General features: G+C 38.8%; 1 protein-coding gene across 2 annotated transcripts in view; it reads right to left on the bottom strand.

Annotated features, from left to right (window-relative positions):
* Positions 1 to 2,802: 2,802 nt before the first annotated feature.
* COL23A1 (collagen type XXIII alpha 1 chain) overlaps positions 2,803 to 18,655 on the bottom strand; it is a 360,295-nt gene continuing 344,442 nt past the window's right edge. Inside the window, exons 20-28 of one of the 2 annotated variants that reach the window (XM_048861021.2) lie at positions 17,908 to 17,934; positions 17,145 to 17,216; positions 16,978 to 17,031; positions 15,323 to 15,349; positions 14,754 to 14,807; positions 14,215 to 14,301; positions 12,122 to 12,199; positions 8,994 to 9,032; positions 2,803 to 7,118 (exon numbers count right to left, since the gene is read on the bottom strand). In XM_048861021.2, coding sequence (XP_048716978.1) covers positions 7,116 to 7,118; positions 8,994 to 9,032; positions 12,122 to 12,199; positions 14,215 to 14,301; positions 14,754 to 14,807; positions 15,323 to 15,349; positions 16,978 to 17,031; positions 17,145 to 17,216; positions 17,908 to 17,934 — 441 coding nt within the window. In that variant the 3' untranslated portion in view covers positions 2,803 to 7,115. The remainder of the gene's footprint in view (positions 7,119 to 8,993; positions 9,033 to 12,121; positions 12,200 to 14,214; positions 14,302 to 14,753; positions 14,808 to 15,322; positions 15,350 to 16,977; positions 17,032 to 17,144; positions 17,217 to 17,907; positions 17,935 to 18,655) is intronic. The other variant, XM_048861023.2, reaches the window with a different exon arrangement.

The following is an 18,655-nucleotide window of genomic DNA, read 5'->3' as shown; positions in this document are numbered from 1 at the left end:
GTTTATTCTTAGCTACAGATGCTGCAGTTTATGATATATATTCACACCATCATAAAAACAACTTGGAAAGGGAGGCAGTTTTATTTTTTTTAAAAGTCCAAATATTAATTTATTACAGATTAAAACACAATGAAGCAATGGTTTTGAAGGTTTCAAAATAATGCACTGTCCATTGCAGTTATAAAATAGAAATAAAATGATGGAGTACTAGTTAATACCATGTTAACATAATAAACAATGGATAAGAAACACTATTAATGCCTTTTTAAAAAACAAACAGTTGTTCCCCAAAAATATGACTAAGTAGAACACTGCTCTTGGCATGTACATTTTAACAGTTTATAAAAGGGTTTAAAAATAAGACTTGCTAAATACCTCCTTTGTATAAAGGTACCTATTTTTGTTTTAGAAAAGCAATACATTTTACTGAAACTTAGGAAAGCTTCGGATAAGATATTATGTAAATACATTCAAACAGAACTGTTCTTCACAAGAGGCCCAGCACGCAAACACTTACTCATGTGGGTAGATGAACAGACGCAACTGAAGTGAATGAGATTACCTACATGAATAAGGAATGCTTGCATAACAGTTTATAGGATCAGACCCCACTGACATAATGAAACCTGGTGAGCTAATACACTTATTTATATTCTTCTAAATACTGTATAAATAGGTCAGATTTTCATTTAGTGTAAAATACTAACAGTTGTAGCTTCTTCAACGGCAGATAATTGCACTTAGATTATAGAATGAGTGCAGTTTAAAAAGACTTGTATCTCCACCCCAAATAATACTGTATGGGGCAACAGATCGCAGGTGGTTTTGTTTGCACTTTGATTATTTGGATTGTAAACTGTGATTGTAGCCTTAACTTCCTGCTCAGTGGCATTTCCAGCTGTATGTTTTATCATACTGAATATATCTTTTTTCCTGTGAAATGCAGAAAGTAAAACATCAAAGGTAAATGGAGAAAAAACAAACAGTGCAAGATAAAAATTATTGTATTCTGAGAATTTCTACAATATTGCACTCCGCCACACTGAAGTTACCAACCAGAATGCACCCAGAAGAGGCTGATCCAGTTTTAATTTTAGCTAATGGTCCTGATCCTGAAACTCAGTGAGTAACTGGGTGCTAAGCACTTTGCAAAATCAGGTCCTAACTATATTTATGTTTAACTAAAGAAAACAAATCTGAAAATACAAACTCAATTTTACACTCACATGAAATAAATTGCAAAACCTAAGGTCTGTACATATCACTTTTTGATAGGTACAAATCAGTATTTATCATCAGAAAAAGCAGCAGGGTAGGTTTTAGTGAGTTACAGATTATGTATTTTAAATATATGCATGAGATTACTCCATTTTTACTTCCCTCCTTTTAAGAACTCTCTGTTGTATAATGGAGCCTCATAAAAATAGTTAGCTGATTGTTCACATTACATGAAACTCAGCAACGAGGCAGCCTCTACCAGCCTGTAGTACACAGGGATTCATTGGTTTTACAGCAGATGAAAGGAGAACTGTAAACTGCCGATATACTGGTTCCCTACCTACAGTCAGTGGTTTTGATAACTGCCAGTTCTAATGCATTGAAAGCTGATGCCTCAATATCTTTTTCTGGCTCCCCCTAAACTCTCTAGAATACTGCATAGTCTCTGCCGTATAGTCTCATGTGCCTTGTTCAGCTCAGTTTTAAATTATTGAAATGACAGGTTTTCACTGCTTACTGTGCTCATATTCCACAAAATAATGCTAGAATATTTTTGCTGATGATGATTAAATGGAATACAAATACATGCAAGAGTCACACAATTAAAACTATGTATTAAATCATGAACCAACTATAAGCAAGAGAGACTGAGTGCAAATTAAGAAGAGTAATTGTACTCAGTGGTTTACTTTGGATGTTCAGTAGACTACCAAAGGAAGTAGATGAAGCTACTAGTCACCAAAGTATTTAAAACTGGATTAGATTCATATCTGGGATTAATAACAATTTTGGGTACAGCTGCCAAAGACTGGTTGATCCTCTAATAAAATGCAGTGGGGATGGACTAAAGTGATCAGTTGTTCTTGCTTCCTAATTTTCTGCATTAGTAGAATAGTTATTCTTAGCATAACAGTGAAACAGTTCAAGAACAGTTCATCTCTGCATAAAGGTTGTCTTGTAAGGCTGCCAAGGTCAGTAACACCCAAGGCAGTATGCCACATCTGTGCCAGCTGTGCAAATTAAAGTGACTTGGGCAGCTTGAAATCAGTGAAAATATTTCATTAAATACATCAAAAACTTTATTGGTAACAGATAGGAAGCCCCATTTATTAAGTGCACCAGCAAATATTTACTTATAAATCTACTGTTTTTATTATTGTCAGGTAAAAAATGCTTATGAAGTAAAAACAATCACATGCATAAAATGAGGGAAAGCAACACCGAGGTTACAGTGCATCCTAATGGAAACAAGTACCATTAAAAAAAAAAAAAAGACAGATGGCCAAATTCTACTCTTTGCTACATTTACTGGTGTAAATTCTGTTGAGCAGAATTGGGCCAAGAACATATAGTACTTGTCTAAGGATAATTTTTTTAAGAGCAGCTTTTATTGTTTACATTTTATAGTCAGATTTTTAATTTTCTTTATTTGTACATTTGGCTCATTGTTCAGATAAATCTGTTGACAATACGGAAAATATTTAAAAGTTTTCTCTCCTTTCAAAGAAGTTTGGCTGGCAATCTCAGGCAAATTTTTTTTTTGTCTATTTAAGAAGCACAGTGAATTAATTACTAGGACAACAATTAAATAAGAACAAATGAGAAGTTTATGGTGTTTCTCATTATGGTGACATGTCAGAAAATATACAAACTGAAAAAAAAATTGAAAATATGAAACTGTGTTTAAATAAATATTCTGTTGTTTTACAGAGATATTTCAACCATAAAAATACATGAGAGTTATCCATACTTCTCCCCCAAATGAACATCAGAAAAATCAGATTCCCTTCTCCCTGACATAAAGCTACTTATTTTGCTAGAAAACATATCCTCCAGGGGGCAGCATTAAACAACAGTTCAGTTGCCATGCAATCTACCAAAATCAACTATTTTGTACATCTAGTTTTGTTTATTGAATTTTCATACCAAAAGGATGCATAATTATATATTATGAAAGGTTATTTATGGCAGAGGCTGGCTGTTTGTCATGGCAATAAATCTGGAAGTGTCATGGCATAACAATACTTTAAGTTGTTTGCCATAGGAAGTGATGAGAATATTTAAATAAATACCATTTATTTTATAGTGAATTGCATAACACAATTTAGTGGTGTTTAGCTAATAGTTGAAAACTCAAACTCCACTACATGGTATGTAGAGAACACCAAAGTCCTGATCCTGTAGTTGGATCTCTGTTGGTGGAAGGGTCTGCCTGCAGAGGTCTAACTGCAGGATTGGGGCCAAAATTTGTAAAAATTCATGAAAGATCCTTGCTCCATCGTGGACTGATGCCAGTTTTACACCATCTAAGAATTTGACCCTGTGACTAAATAAAACAAAAACACAAACAAACAACAACAACAAAAGCAACCCTAAGAGCAGGGTTTCTGTCATGGAAGTCTTGGCCATAACAAATGTACAACCTTTTTATAGTAGATAACCATGGTAATATATCTGACAGGCTTAAAAAATATGGAATATGCTTAATAGATATTTTTGACATGGGTAGATTCCATCCTTTTCAGTTTTAGCATTAACAGGAATGACCAGTTCAAAAAGCACATATCAATGATTTGTTTAGTTAAAGACCATCAGACACCAAACATATGAAACTATAAAACTGAAAAACTGACTAAGAAACATTTTATCCTTTGGTTTTCTAGAAAACACATAAGAAATATTTCAGCTTTAGTATTAGGAGAAAACATTCATAGATAGAGATTTTAAATATACAGGAGAAATAAGTTCATCATCATTACATATACAGAAAATGTCAGCATCTATGAATGGATGAAAGAAAATAAAGTATTTGGCAACATCTTGATTTCTTGATCTAATTATCAGAAATAACTATCACGGCTTGGAAAGAAATATTTTCAGTTTGGAGTCAGTTTGGGTTTTCTCCCAATCTCTTTCCTAACTAGGAGAAACATTCCTTGATTAACCTCCAAGTACATAATTGCATCAACTGCAAACTACAGTTCCCCCCACAAGGGCAAGCTTAATCATCAGGTTGTTTAAAATGCTGGCAGTGAGTCAACCTCAGACTCCCAATGTCTGCATGCTGGTGGCACTGAACTGGAGCTTGCAATGATGGGAAATATTTGGAAAGTAGTCAAGGCCAGAGGATATCTTCCCATTGGGAATTATAGCAAGATCTCCCACCACTACTATAGCAATGGTGCAATCACACTGTTGCTTGCACCGACTGTGCTACACGAATGCTAGACCAACAGCGGAAGATTTCCCTAAAATTCTGCATAGACTAGGCCAGACAGGGCAACTGTACTGGAACTCTGTTAACAACAATTGGGCATTTAACATGACTGAAATGACAGGGTGCAGCATATGGCCAGGACTGTCCTGAACAACAGTGAATGAAATAAACCACTCTAGCTTTAGGGCTTGTTTACATTGCCCTGGCAAAACGCATTAGAAGGGTGTGATTTGTAAAGCACTCCAGTGTGCTGTACTCTAAATGCCCCATGTAGATCCCGTTGGTGTACTCTAAAAGATATCTAAGTTCGTGTTAACATAATCAAGCAGGAGTATGTTAATGCGAACTAGGGAACTGGGTGCGTAACTGCCCTTTGTGCCTTTCAGAATCTCCCCTTAAAGTGATAGCTAACCTCATGAATTAGAAATAATTATAATGCATTTTTATTGCTGGTTAAATTATATAATTCCTGTTTCTTGACCTATTAGTTTATCTGAGTTTTAATCAATATAATTATAGAGAAAAGTAAAAAATACAACATACATCTTTATAGTCTTTAAACAAAAAAAGACAAGTAATACAAAACCAGAGTGGCTGACAAATATAAGAAATAAAGTTAACTGCATATTCCTGTGAATCTTTTATGTAGTCCACATCTATCATGATGAGCTGTATGTCCATTTCAAACATTAATCTGTGTACAGGAAATGCTCTCTGTTGTCTAGGAGGCTTTCCTAAACAAATCCAGTAAAAATAATGCACCAAGGCATTGATGATAATTCATAGGCATAATTCTGAAACTTTCTACTATCTGTTTGGAGACATAAATGGAGAGCAGCATACAATACCGAGCACATTTATCCTTGTTCATTTTATTAGAGCTGGAATTAACTCTGCACTAGGTTAACTTGTAGAGGCAAAGCTCATTAATTCTTGCCTTTATCCCAGTATCCTCACTTCATCACAAGCTTGCATGTGCCCAATAGACTCAATGGAATAATGATCTAAACACAAGGTTTGTATCAAAACAATAAGCACCATAGGCACAACGTTTTGATGTTTCCTCTCTCTTTATTCTTTAGTTACATTATGCTACTAAAGAAGTGCATTGGGAGAAGCATAGAGATCAAAGGATTGCAGTGCTTTGCCATGCAACTTTTTCCTTTCAGAGCCAACTCTCCTCAGCCAGTTCTACAGCTCTGTCCAAGATGGGAACACCTTCCCCTCCCCCTGGGTGGCACGCTGCTACTCCACTCTGTACAGCTAGGCATGCAGCTGCAGCGCCTATCCAAGACGAGTGTACTTGATGGCTGTGCAATCACTCTAGGTTTCTCCAATCTGCCTGGTTACCTTACTACTCCTGTTCCCTCACCTACTAGTACATCAGTTACAAAATCAGCATGTCCTAAAAGCCTGGGTCTTGACCTTTTGGTTAATTAGGCTTTACCTGATATAGGCTCTGATGACCTGTTTACCAGTACATCCAAGTTTTGTCTATCCACTTTTCAATGTCATTGGCGTCTACTGCTAAGCCCTGTCCCCATCCAATAAAGAGAAACCATTAGGCTTTCTGGATGTTCTCATTTCTTCAAGAATGGAATGGAGCTGGTCAAGGTAACTTGCAGAATGGGATTACTGTGTCACAGATCACAGTTCACAGAGTATTTTTGAGTGGTTGTGTGGTATAGACTGAGCCTGAGTTCAAACTCATTTATAGCAAAGAGAGAGAAAGACAGGGAGAAGAAGGTGGAGGAAGAGTATGAGTATGCAGATCAAATTATACAGTGTTCACAAAACAAGCCCTACCAACCAAGGGAATTGAATACTGTATTTCATACTGTGACCTCTTCCAAGTTTTGGGATCCCCCCAGTGTAGCACTTTTAAGTGCTCTCTTGCTTTAGAAAAGACTTTAGCAGAGTTCTCACTATGCACTGAGCCTACGATAGCAATTTTTTAAAAAAGTGTGTTTGGCAGATGAGGTTTCCCGGGTTCTCTGGATTCTGCAGTAACAAAGACGGAATCCCCAGCAAGACTCTTGCAACTCTTCAGCCACACACCCCAGAAAGTTAAATGTATGTTTCTTCCCGAGATACAAGTTTTGTCATTAGTAGTTGAAGCATGCACAGATGGCCGAGTTCATCATACTGAGCCAAAACTTTACTATTTCCATCAGGGTGGGAGCATGTAGCAGCGAATGGGGTTGGCCTTGTTTTCTCTGCCCGCTGAAAGTCCTTTCACTCGGCCGGGTGACAAATGAGTTTCTTTCATTTCTAGGGCTGCATTCTTCTTTTCTTTTTTGCTCTCAGCCATGTTTTTTCACCCTTTTAGTGAGTGTGCAACAGAAATGAGAGTTGAAAGCCAAATTTAGGAGAGGGATCTCTCTCCTCCATGCTCTAAGGCACACTAGGCAACAAATTGTCTCAGTACCGTTAGTCCACACAGTAGCATTAGCAGCAAATACGATTATTCCCATCCACTGCAGCTTGTTTGTACATAAACTCCCAATGTTGCCATGCATGTCCTATGGGCTTGGGAAACTTTATAACATTTTTAAAGTCCATAAATGACAGCATCCAGTATAAAAAAGTTCAATATATTACTGTTGATTTTTTCTTTACAAAAATTAAAAGATCAAAATATGTCACATTATTTACATACTTTTTGCTTCATGATTAGAGATCACTGAAAAAAAACACACAGACAGACAATGTTTTAATCACAAAGACAGGAATGTTTCTTTACACTCATTTACCACAAAGTAGTTAATTATTGTTAATGCTGTAAGAATTGATCCCTTTTGGCTTTTTAATATTAAACAACTAAATGAATCAACATAGAATTAAATACTGTTCTTTTAAGGCCCTGCCTACATTCTTGAGTTTGTAACCAGCTAGTGATGTGGTCGGCTTTGAACTTGATTTATATCCCCACATCACCTGGTTAAAATCTGATTGGTAGCTGAACAGTTACTAATGTCCCAGCATTGCCAGAGTGTTAGTCTGCCACATGCTTCTCTGCCTGTAACTAGTCTACAATACTGTCCTTTAGTGGTATGGAGAAAAGGCCCTAACCATACCCAGGCAATTGGTTTGGGCAGTCCTCCTTCCTAGCTGTCTTTGCATTAGGTATCCCAGGATGCACTGTTCTGTGTGCTGCTGCTCTTTTGTATGCATGTCATTTAGGTGCTTTATCCCCACTACTGAGGCACTATGGAATAGCTGCCCAGATTTTCCTAGAATGCACTGGTACGAACACTTTCAGGCAATGTGGTAGGTGTGGCCGCACTATCGTGATGGCAGAAAAACTCCTGTATCAGGGTGCTGGGGGTGCAGGAGCACCCCCTGCCTTGAAGTTGTAATAGCCAAATACAGGGTTACTGTTTTCAGCACCACCCCTATAAAATTGTTCCAGCACCCGTCCTGTATGAAACCGAATGATTTGTAACTTAGTTAAAGAGACCAAAACTCTATCTGGTTTCTAAATCATGGCTAAAAGGTAGAGTATGGGGAGGGTTTAACAGAGAACTGTAAAACTAGAATGAAAATTAAGTTAAACCCAGATTGCTGAGCCAACCACCTTCACTAATGAGGTGGCAGGGAACATTCAGCACACGAACAAGCTTTTCACCTTTCCCGATTCATTAAAGCTATCCCTGACAGTAATTTCACAAGCACTATGGCATCCTTGAAAACCATGGCATCTGTGCTGTCATAAAATGATACACTCTTAAAAATTGCTATATTCTCAAATACTTTGTGGTTCGTTGATGGCATCAAGAGGATTTTACATTGGGAGAAAATAATTTTAATACATTTATTTGAAACATTGCTGAGGAAGCATTTGGCACAATCCCTATTCTGCATTGCCTGGTTAGAGTGGGGAACATTTATTTCAAAAATCTGGGCTTCACTTAGTTTTCATTTGTGCAGAACAACTTCAACATTTAAATTTTTTTTGATTTTATTATATTTCCTAAATGGACTATATATACATGCTGAACACTCTCTGGGGAAGATTAGCTGTTTGGCAGGTGCAAATATTTGTCAGTGTAATTTAGGCAACTTGGATGCATAAACATCTAAGTGTGCCTACAAATCAGGTACAAAGAGCTCTAAGTGACCCAGGGCTCAAACCAACAAATGTTTGCACACTGAATAGCTTTCTTCACATGAATGATCCCATTCACCTAAATGTGAGCTACCCATATTAATCAAGTTACTAAACTAACTATGCACATGACTGGGTCCCTAAACTGCAAGTGCAAAAATGGAGCCCTGGTAAAGCCAGGCCTGAAAAAAAGCTGGCTCTTTATGGACCCGGTTTATGAGTAAGGTATTCAGCAATTGTCAGCTCTGGAGTTTCTTGCACTTCCTCTATAGCATCTGGTTCTACTATTGTAAGAGACAGGATACAGAAGTTCTGCTCTGAGCTGGTATGGCAATTTCTAAGTAAGGTACGTTCTCCATTGCACAGTTTAAATGAAGCTCAGAAATACAAACAAAAACTCAAAATGCAACAAAATTCAAACCACTGACAAAGCTGGGAGTTTCACTCTACCTTGTGCCAACATCCTGGTACTGGCAGTCCATCTGGTCCCTGAAAAAATTAATTCACAGGTATCATTTCTATTGGAAGTTACCTGACTTTCATGCTGAGAAAAACTCAGGCCATTCATCATGATGATGTAAGATTCAGCAGAACAACCGACAAAGACTGACTCTAATTACCATGCAAAAACATATATTTGTATAAAAACAAAAATACATATGCAAGAGAAACAATTAGTTATCAGGAGCAATAAAAAAACCTGGAATCATGGTGAATTCATTTCACAACCTGATTTAAAAGGCTGTGGGGTTTATGCGGTCAGAAGCATGTATGGAGGGAATTCTGCAGGAACACAGCTCTTGGTGGTTTTCTTGTTTTAGTTTTTTTTTTAAATGAAATCTCAGTTTCTCTTAGTCTGATCCTGCAACACTTAATCCCTTTGAGAAGTCCAGAGTCGTTCCACTGATTTCAATAAGATTTCACTTAGCTTGTAAACTCTCTGGGGCAGGGTCCATCCTTTTGTTGTGTTTTTGTACACCACCTCACACAGTGGAGTCCTGGTCCATGACCAGGTTGCCTAGGCATTACAGTAATACAAATAATAATGACTCATGGCGTAACAGACTACTCAGTGGGAGTATGCGTGTAAAGATTGGGCCTTTCATGCTTAGTTACTGACAGAGGTATCAGAGTCCTGTAAAGATCAGAATGGTGGTAAAGTTTGGCTATAGTGAGGGGAAAAAAATTAACCACGTGCATGTGACAAGCAAATTAATTAACCTATCCTTAGAAGGGAAAGGGGCTAGATGTGAATATGAACCAACTCTCCAGTTCAAAGCCACATTGGAAGAAATAGTAGATTAAGTCACCTATATATACTCTGTTTTTGGTGCTGGATTTTTAAAGAGCATGAGGTCCATCTCTGTGCATTTCTGCATATGTAATTACTGTGGGTGCGCATGTGAAAACTGGGTGTTCACACATAAGTCGGTAGAAAGGTAACTAATTAGCTACTGTGTGTGCAAATACCAGGTCTGTGTGCACAGTCATGGTAACTCTGGGTAAATATAAGTGAAAAATGCACATAGACTTTGGGCTGCTCCTTTTAAAAACCAGGCCGCTACTGCCCATCATTTCACAGCCTATTACTTATATTTTGCATTAACTTTCATAAGTTAAGATAACCTAACCTACATGAAGCCCAGTGTGACAGATGTGGCAGGGGAATGACACCCTCCCAACATTACGCATGTCATGATACACAGGTCATGCTATAGTAACACATCTTTTATATCATTACAGAGTGATTATAACATGTTTGGTCTTTGTGCTGCTTCCACATAAAACTTTGAATTTCTGATGAAGTACCTTTGAAAGAGAGCACTTCGCCAAACCATTTGAACACTGTATTTGCTAGAGGTAAATTCCTGTCCTCTGCTGCAGGGGGTATAGTGGGATAGGAGGAGCTTGGAGGATTGGAGTAGGAATCCCGCTCTTACATTCAGACGACCATCAGTCAAAGCCAACCCTGAGCCTACTCTGTGTTGTCCTGCACTTCCTGCTGGCAAGATGACTCAGGGTTCAAGTATGACCCATTTTCCTTCCTTGGCTTATTAAGTACAGAAAAGTCAGCATCTTGCCCCAGACAGGAACTTTTCATTAAAAATATACAACCCATATATTTATTTTGGCAATAATAATAATAATAATCACCTGCATTTATATTGCACCTTTCCTCCAAAAGGATCCCAAAGCACTTTACAGACGTAAAAACTAGTTTGCAAACACTACACAGGGAGCATGCTATCTACTCCTGGTCTGAAACCTGTTCAGTAGCACACAGCAACATTATGCAGCAGGTCAGAAAGTGCAGGATGACAACTACTCAAACGAAGGGTCTTGAAACAATAAGGTATAGGTTAATCCACCAGTGCCGCCCAGAGGATTCAGGGGGCTTGGGGCAAAGCAATTTCAGGGGCCCCTTCCATAAAAAAAAGTTAGTTTTGCTGCCCCAAGCGTCGAAGAGAAAAAAAAAGAAGAGAAACTCAAGTCATGCCGCCGAAGAAAGAAGAGGACAGGAGGACCCGCCACCAAATTGCTGCAGAAGACTGAAGCAGAGCCATTGAGCTGCCGCCGAAGTGCTGCCGATGAGGAAGAGAGGGACTGAAAGACCCGCCGCCGAATTGCCGCCGCCCTGTCTGTGGGGCCTGGGGCAAATTGCTCCCCCCCCTCTGGACAGCCCTGTAATCCACATGCATAGTAGTTAGGAAATGGAAATACTGTATCAGCAAGTGTATATACTGTCTACGTGCAGAAGAAACAAGATTCCATCTATAGTGAATACCATTAAAATCTTGATATTTACCACACCTCGGTATTTACCTGTACTGAAGTATTCCCTGTAATTTGAATGGGAAATACTTTGGTAGATAAAACTACTCTGAGGGGCAAAGGTCAAAAGTTCACTGGGGTCCCCCGTATATATTTGACAGGTTTCAGAGTAACAGCCGTGTTAGTCTGTATTCGCAAAAAGAAAAGGAGTACTTGTGGCACCTTAGAGACAAACCAATTTATTTGAGCATGAGCTTGAGCTGTAGCTCACGAAAGCTCATGCTCAAATAAATTGGTTAGTCTCTAAGGTGCCACAAGTACTCCTTTTCTTTTTGCGTATATATTTGGTTTCCTTGATCCATGTAGGAACCTGTTTAACTTTGTGGAAGAATGCCTGTGTACTGCCCTTTGATTGCTTGGAAGAAAAATATAGACCAGCTAAACATGCATATTTTTCTGTGTTTTTTACAGCAAACTCCTTCAGTTGGCCATGCAGAGTCACTTTCCACAGCACAGCCAAGCACACACATTTTCACATAATCTGCACTTTAACCTGTTGACTTGACAGCCAATATGTGCGGGCAACTGGATTCTGACACTGCAAATGCTCTTTCAATGCATGGCCTGTCAGTGTACTCCTATGACCACCATTCCATAGAAGTACAAACTGGCTCTGAATCTAATGTGTGTTTCCTTCTCTCTTTAGGGGAAGGCACTCATATATCCATCATGAAAGGGCTTTGCAGCTGCAGAAACAATTAGACATAAGAGCCATGCAAGAAAGGAAAAGAGAGGAGATACTATACCAAAGGGCAGGGTATGCTCAACCCATTCAGGCCTGGTAAGCCTGGCTCCCCTTTATCGTCTTTAAGATTACGTTCTCCCTGTTTAAAAATGAACTGCTTGTTGAGATTGATGAAGGACACAGAAAAGTTACTTAAACAGACATAATTTAATCAGCAACAGAAAGAAAATGGGTTCAAATTACTGTAAATCTATTTTTGATGACAAGAATAGTAAATTCATCAAGACACTATCAACTCTGTCATCAGACAAGATTCTTATAACTTTGTAACAGCAAAGTTAAAACCATGGAAGTAAAATAATTTGATACACAAAGAAAGCTGATCTACAGAAGCCAAAATGAGTTACAAATGCTGGTATAGCTTATGCCAGTTTCCTGAACAAAGTAAGATATGCCGGCAAAAACACTTCTTTGCTGGTATATCTGCATCTACACCAGAGCTTTTGCCAGCACAGCTCTGTTGGTCAGAAGTAGCGAGAAGGAAGAAAAAAAATACCACCTCTCTGACTGACAAGCTATGCTGGCAAAAGTTTTAAGCGTAGACCAGGCCTAACAAAGAATCATTTACTTTACCTTGTTTAAAGCAAGTACCTCACAGTAGATCACTATGGCTGGAGTAAATTATAACCACTGATTTGAACAATGTTCCTTTAATAAATAACAACAGTAACTTTCATCCATAATTCTCAAAGCATTTTACCAAGATGGATAAGCAACAACATACCCATTTTACAGATACAAGGAAAACAGTAGTTTAGAAAAGGAGGACTATCTTGACCTGAAGAAGAGCTCTTTGTAGCTCGAGAGCTTGTCTCTTTCACCAACAGAAGTTGGTCCAATAAAAGATATTAACTCAATCACCTGTCTACCTTGACATAAAACAGAATCTAACTGTTCTATCTAGGCCAGTGGTGGGCAACCTGTGGCCCGTAGGCCACACGCGGCCAGTCAGGGCAATCTACTGACGGGCTGTGAGACAGTTTGTTTACACTGACCGTCCGCAGACACAGCTGCCTGCAGCTCCCATTGGCCAGGGACGGCAAACCACAGCCACTGGGAGCTGTGGACGCTCAGATAAACAAAGCATCCTGTGGCCCGCCAGCGGATTACCCTCACGGGCCGCACCACTGATCTAGGCCCTATCAAATGAATGTGAAACTCTGGAAACATACACAGTAAGTTTGATTAATGTTGGTCTCGAAAAACCAGCTGTTTTGAGGAAGTGGAAGGAAGATTCTCTGATTCTCTCTCACTCTCAACTGGTCCCAATTGCTGTCTGAGGAGAGACAGCCCTTTGGTGCTAGTCGCTGTCCCACTCTGAGAAGCTATCAGAGGGACCAGTCAACAGCATGCCTTCTCGCCTGGACTCACTGACAGCTTGGGGAATTCACAATGAAAAGATGCCCCTTGTACATGGTGGCACACTGTGCCAAGACTGCCAAACCAGCCCTAAAACATGGCCTTTGGACTAATGCATGAACTGTCCTTATTTCGCAGGAAAGGGTGTGTAATTTTAACCTGAGTTAATTTATAAATTGAGAAATTTGCACTGCAATCAACTATCAATTTCCGAAGGAAAAAACGGGTCAAATTTAACCCAATGCAACCTCAAGTAATGTTTGGTGACTTGAGGAATGAATTTGACTCAATATCTAATCTTCTCACAGTACCACATTGTCCTCCATATCCCCAAGATTTGAACAGAGATGTGCTGGGCTAAAATCTCTCACCACTCTTTTAAAAGGGTGAACTATCTACTGCACATCTATCTTTGATTTTTAAATATAACGAGAAGGTCCTTAACACAAGATCCTTATCTTTATTACTGCAGCCAGTTCTTATCTGGCAAGTAAAGGATCATTACAGTGAGCCGATATGTCTTGAGCACTGATGCCTCAGCAGTGCAGATTGAAAGAAACACTGAAAAAAAAAGTCAGAAAACAACAGCAGTCTGCTCTGATCTAGTGAAAATTAAATGAGCTGTCAAACAGAGCCCTCCAACAGACAGCAGAGTCAAGAGAAGAGTGTCATGGGTACTCTTGGTGACATGGAATGTAAGGAAAAGCTTTCGCCCTGTGCAAAACAATGACATACCACTGGACAAGGCTGATCCAACCCAGGCGGGCCTGGTTCTCCTTTTTGCCCCTTGGCTCCTTTTCTGCCAGGTATTCCTCTTTCTCCCTGTTGACACAATAAAAAGATTAAGCCACACTGGACACAGAAGGATGACAGTTCAATTTTAATGTGAGAAAGACTTCCAGGGTTACCATTTTCACGGAATGATTCACAATGGGGAATAGATACACTGAAGTAGTTACGCTGATACAAACCACATAATTAGAACCAGTCGGAAATTTTCCAATGGGATGGGTTTCTGTTGGAAAATGCCGATTCATCAAAATCTAAATATTCTGCTGGAATGTTGATTTTGATGAATTTCCATTGAAAAAGATGCATATATGTATGTATGTACATATAGATACACACCGAAAAATGTATTTTCATGGATAAACTTTGGGCAAACAACTTCTTCTATTTACATTGTTTTAACCTTGTTGGCTTAAAAGGGTTGCCATGACTGTGTGGACAAAATCTGGCCCTTTGTGACCAGAAAAGATATAAAATATACTGACCTTCTCTCCCCTTTCACTTTTATCTCCTTTCTCACCTCGTAGTCCTGGGAAACCCTATCAAAAGAATTTTAAAAATGAGAAAGGTATTTGTAAGTTCAGTTCCAAACAACTCCATCAAATGCATGCTAGCTCACAAGGTCAATTAGAAAGAAATCACATATGTTACACACATCAGTGGCTGATTTCTTTGGGGGAAAGCTCATGGTTTAATATACCTTCATGGTATCCTATCCCCTGGATGGGGATTTTAGTTATTCTGATACATTCTTAATGAAGTTGAAATTCCTCATCCAGCTATTAGGTAGCATTCAATCAAGCTGTGGCACAGTTACATCTGTGGGGCATGAAGTAGAGTGGTCTAATGGCTGTACTGCAATAAGTGTGTTACAGTAAGTCCACTTCTCATCCACCAGATCTCTCCTCTGGGCACAGCAGATTTAATTGAAAATGAGAGATAAAGTGCTATATTTCCTATATGGAAAATAAGTATTTGTAAAATTAACACACCACCCATTTTAATGTTTGATGTTCCCAGATGCCACAGTTAAAACAACATATCAAATACTTACATCTAATCCTGGTTCCCCTGGCTTGCCCTGGGGTTATAAAAAAAATAAAGAAGAAGAAAAGATGCCACATTAAGTGTCTCTTATGTTGTATGTAAACTTAGAACTATTTGGCAAAATAACTATGTCAACTCTGTGTCTTGTAGTTTTGTTGGGACTCAATATAAATGTACATAACTAATATTTAAGCAAACGGCTGGAGAGAGTTAAAGGGAAAGTATTTTTTGCAGCTCTGATAGGCAAATGATTTTGTATTGTTGTTGATAATAATGCTCCTTAATGCAGGTGCATGTTACCTGGGAACATGGGGAATGTGGACAAATTAAACAGGACCATTTAGAATCTTCTGTGTGTGACAAAAGTAGGTCAGAATTGTCCCTGGTGTAACTCTCTTGACTTCCAATTGATAGGAAGTGATAGAGAAAGAAAGAGAGAGAGAATTATCGGGTGGCTTGGAACCGTGACCTAAAGCTAGCTAGATCCAGATGATAAGGGACGGCATCACAGAATGCAGTTGTACATGCATATTAGATTTCTGTAAAGCAAATTTTGGGGAATTAAGAAATCTAGCGAGAAAGGTGTAATGGGAGAAAGCATTAATATCTATTCACGTGGAAGGTGGTTGGAGAATTTTAAAGATACTAATTACAGCACAGCTGACTACAGACTCCTTTGAAAAAGAAGAAATCTAGTAAACTAACCTCTTTGGATTTATACCAGGGATGAATTTGGTTCAGTAAGTCTATGATTATCTTTATCTTTTTAAATACAGTAATGTCCTAGAGAACACAGCATCTGAGATTGCCATCATTTGTGTCATACACATCTACTAGGAGAATAACAAATGTGTGCACAAAAGGAAAACTGGAGGGAGGTAAAGGGCCTTATGCTGCATTCTGCTGCTCAAAACCACATTTGGCTTACCTTTCTGTCTTATGAATAAGCTCTGTAGATGGAACCCTGCTCAGCCTATAAAGCTCTCTCATCAGATATCTATTCGCTAGTGATTTAAGTCATCTCTGAATATATGTACTATGATATTTATTTAACAGGGCTAACAGGAACCCAGTGATTGCTGAGGACTCTATGGCTGACAGTCTACTTCTCAGCAAAAATTGGATTTTTTAATAATTAAAATGACAATATAGTCTATAATTAGGGTATATTTGGTTCAACTTGAGAGTTAGATCTTTAGGAATTCTCTTCACTCCATTAGCTAACTGGCTTAGGAGATGGATGCCAAAGCAGACTGCAGAGTAGATTTCAAATTAATTTAATATTTTTGTGTCAAAGTAAAAATGTCTCAAAGCAGGTGTACACCCCTTAAGGACTGATTTCATTTGATTATGAAGTACTCATAATCCAACAATTCCATGGGTACCTAGGACTTCCTTTGTGTCACCATGCTGTATGCTGTGGCCACTCTGAATGTCAAAGAAATAGCAGGAATAGAACTAAGATCCTGCTGCTCCCAAAACACAGGCCTCTGCTACTTGAGCTAAAGGAGCACCTGTTAGCGGTTAACAGTATAGTGCCTGTGACCCACAGTTTTAAAATTCTGATTATACCCAGTAGAGAGCAGGTTTGCATATACACTCTAGTCAGTTCATTATAATTACAATATATTTTCATCTTCCCTTTCCCTACTGAATTATTACCTTCTCCCCTTTGGTGCCTGGTAAGCCAATAAGTCCCGGGGGACCAGCAGGACCCTAAAAAGAAAAGTGATCTATCAGAAGGATTTGGAAAACTGATACTAAAAGTTTTTTTGTAGCAAAAAAAATACAAGCTAGCAAATTTCCCACATACAAACCAAGCTACTCACAGGTGGCCCAGCGTCACCAATTGCCCCTTTCTCACCATGGTCACCTTTTTCTCCCTTTACACCATCCAAGCCCTGCATGAAAAGATGGTGACAGTTACCAAGGGGAGAGCATGTACATAATAGCATTGGACTGGGTAGGTTATAAATACCCTGGGCTCAATTCTTTTCTCATATTCTTTGGTGAAACTGCCATTGAAGGCCAGAGGAATTGTGCCAATGTGACTGAGGACAGGTCAGGACCAATGTAAAAGTGAACTGCATTATCTAGGATCAGGATTACAGTACTTGGACAAGGAAAAGGCCAGTTACTACATCAACTCCATTTCATGCAAAAGCAGTACAGTCGATACCTCTGATCTATCTGAAGTTTATCTCCCTGCCTCCCTGTAGACATATCATACTTTGCATTTATATATACAGTTGGACAGTAAGTTTTCTTGAATACATCACATGAGAAATATTTGGAACTAAAAGTTTAAATGTGTGGGTTAGGAAACAGTTTACATCACATGTTCTGCGCAGAGTAACAAAGAGGATTCAAGTTCATAAGTCGATTTGGAGGAAATATTGTTGATACAATATGGGCATAATTTTCAAAAATGTTGAGCACTCACAACTGCAACTGAAGGCAATGAATGCTTTTGGTGCTCAGCAATTCTAAAACCCAGCCCCTGTGTTTGATCATAGCCCTTTTTGTTCTCTCTCAGTCATGCACCAGCAGCCTGGAAGTATTGTGTGACAAACACTTAATTTATTGACTCACCTTAGGACCTGGGATTCCTTGAGGACCCTGCAGGGAAGACAACGGTGTATTTGAAAAAACAGATTTTTAAGTCAATTAAATATAATCAAATGCAATTCCCCAATCATTTTTTGTGTTAGACCCACAGATCTGTCTTTGGCAGTGATATATTATAATTATTTAATCTCAAACATTTCTTCTCAAGGTGGATGGTAGTTTTTTGTCTCTCTCAGACCAACTCAATAGGAATGAAAAATCATTTCTTGCATAATCACACAAAATCCTTGGAAATTAACCTTGGATAAAGAAGGCTACAGAAGGCTTTCTGAAGAGGGAAAATTATAAAGCGTTCTGTTGCTTAACCTGTACCCCAACATTAATATCCTTTTGAATCCAAGTGAATTGGAAAAGACCTTCAGGATCCCTTCTCCTGAAGCTATAGGTGGTATCTTAATTAAACGGTCTTTCAGAAGTCCTCCCTTATTCAGTGCCTCAGAATAGTTCCCAAGACATGCTGCCTCCTCCTCCCACCTACAAATGTGATCAGTACATTGACTAGTCTGTAATCTTCTGGCACATCTCAAGGCTCTGTTTTGTCCTATGTTTGCCACCTCCCTGACATCTTAGAGGTCTCTGTTGAAGAAGCTCAGGGGGTATCAATCCTACAATGGCAAAATTCCCTTGACTTCAGTAGGACCACAATCCAGCCTAATTTGTACATGTGTATATACTGATGACAGTTCTTGCCATTTCTATTCCTAAAATGCTG

This window comes from Caretta caretta, chromosome 8, assembly GCF_965140235.1.
Source record: "Caretta caretta isolate rCarCar2 chromosome 8, rCarCar1.hap1, whole genome shotgun sequence".
Classification (NCBI taxonomy): domain Eukaryota; kingdom Metazoa; phylum Chordata; order Testudines; family Cheloniidae; genus Caretta; species Caretta caretta.
Note: the sequence above shows the minus strand (reverse complement) of the source record. Positions and strands in the feature narration are given on the sequence as shown.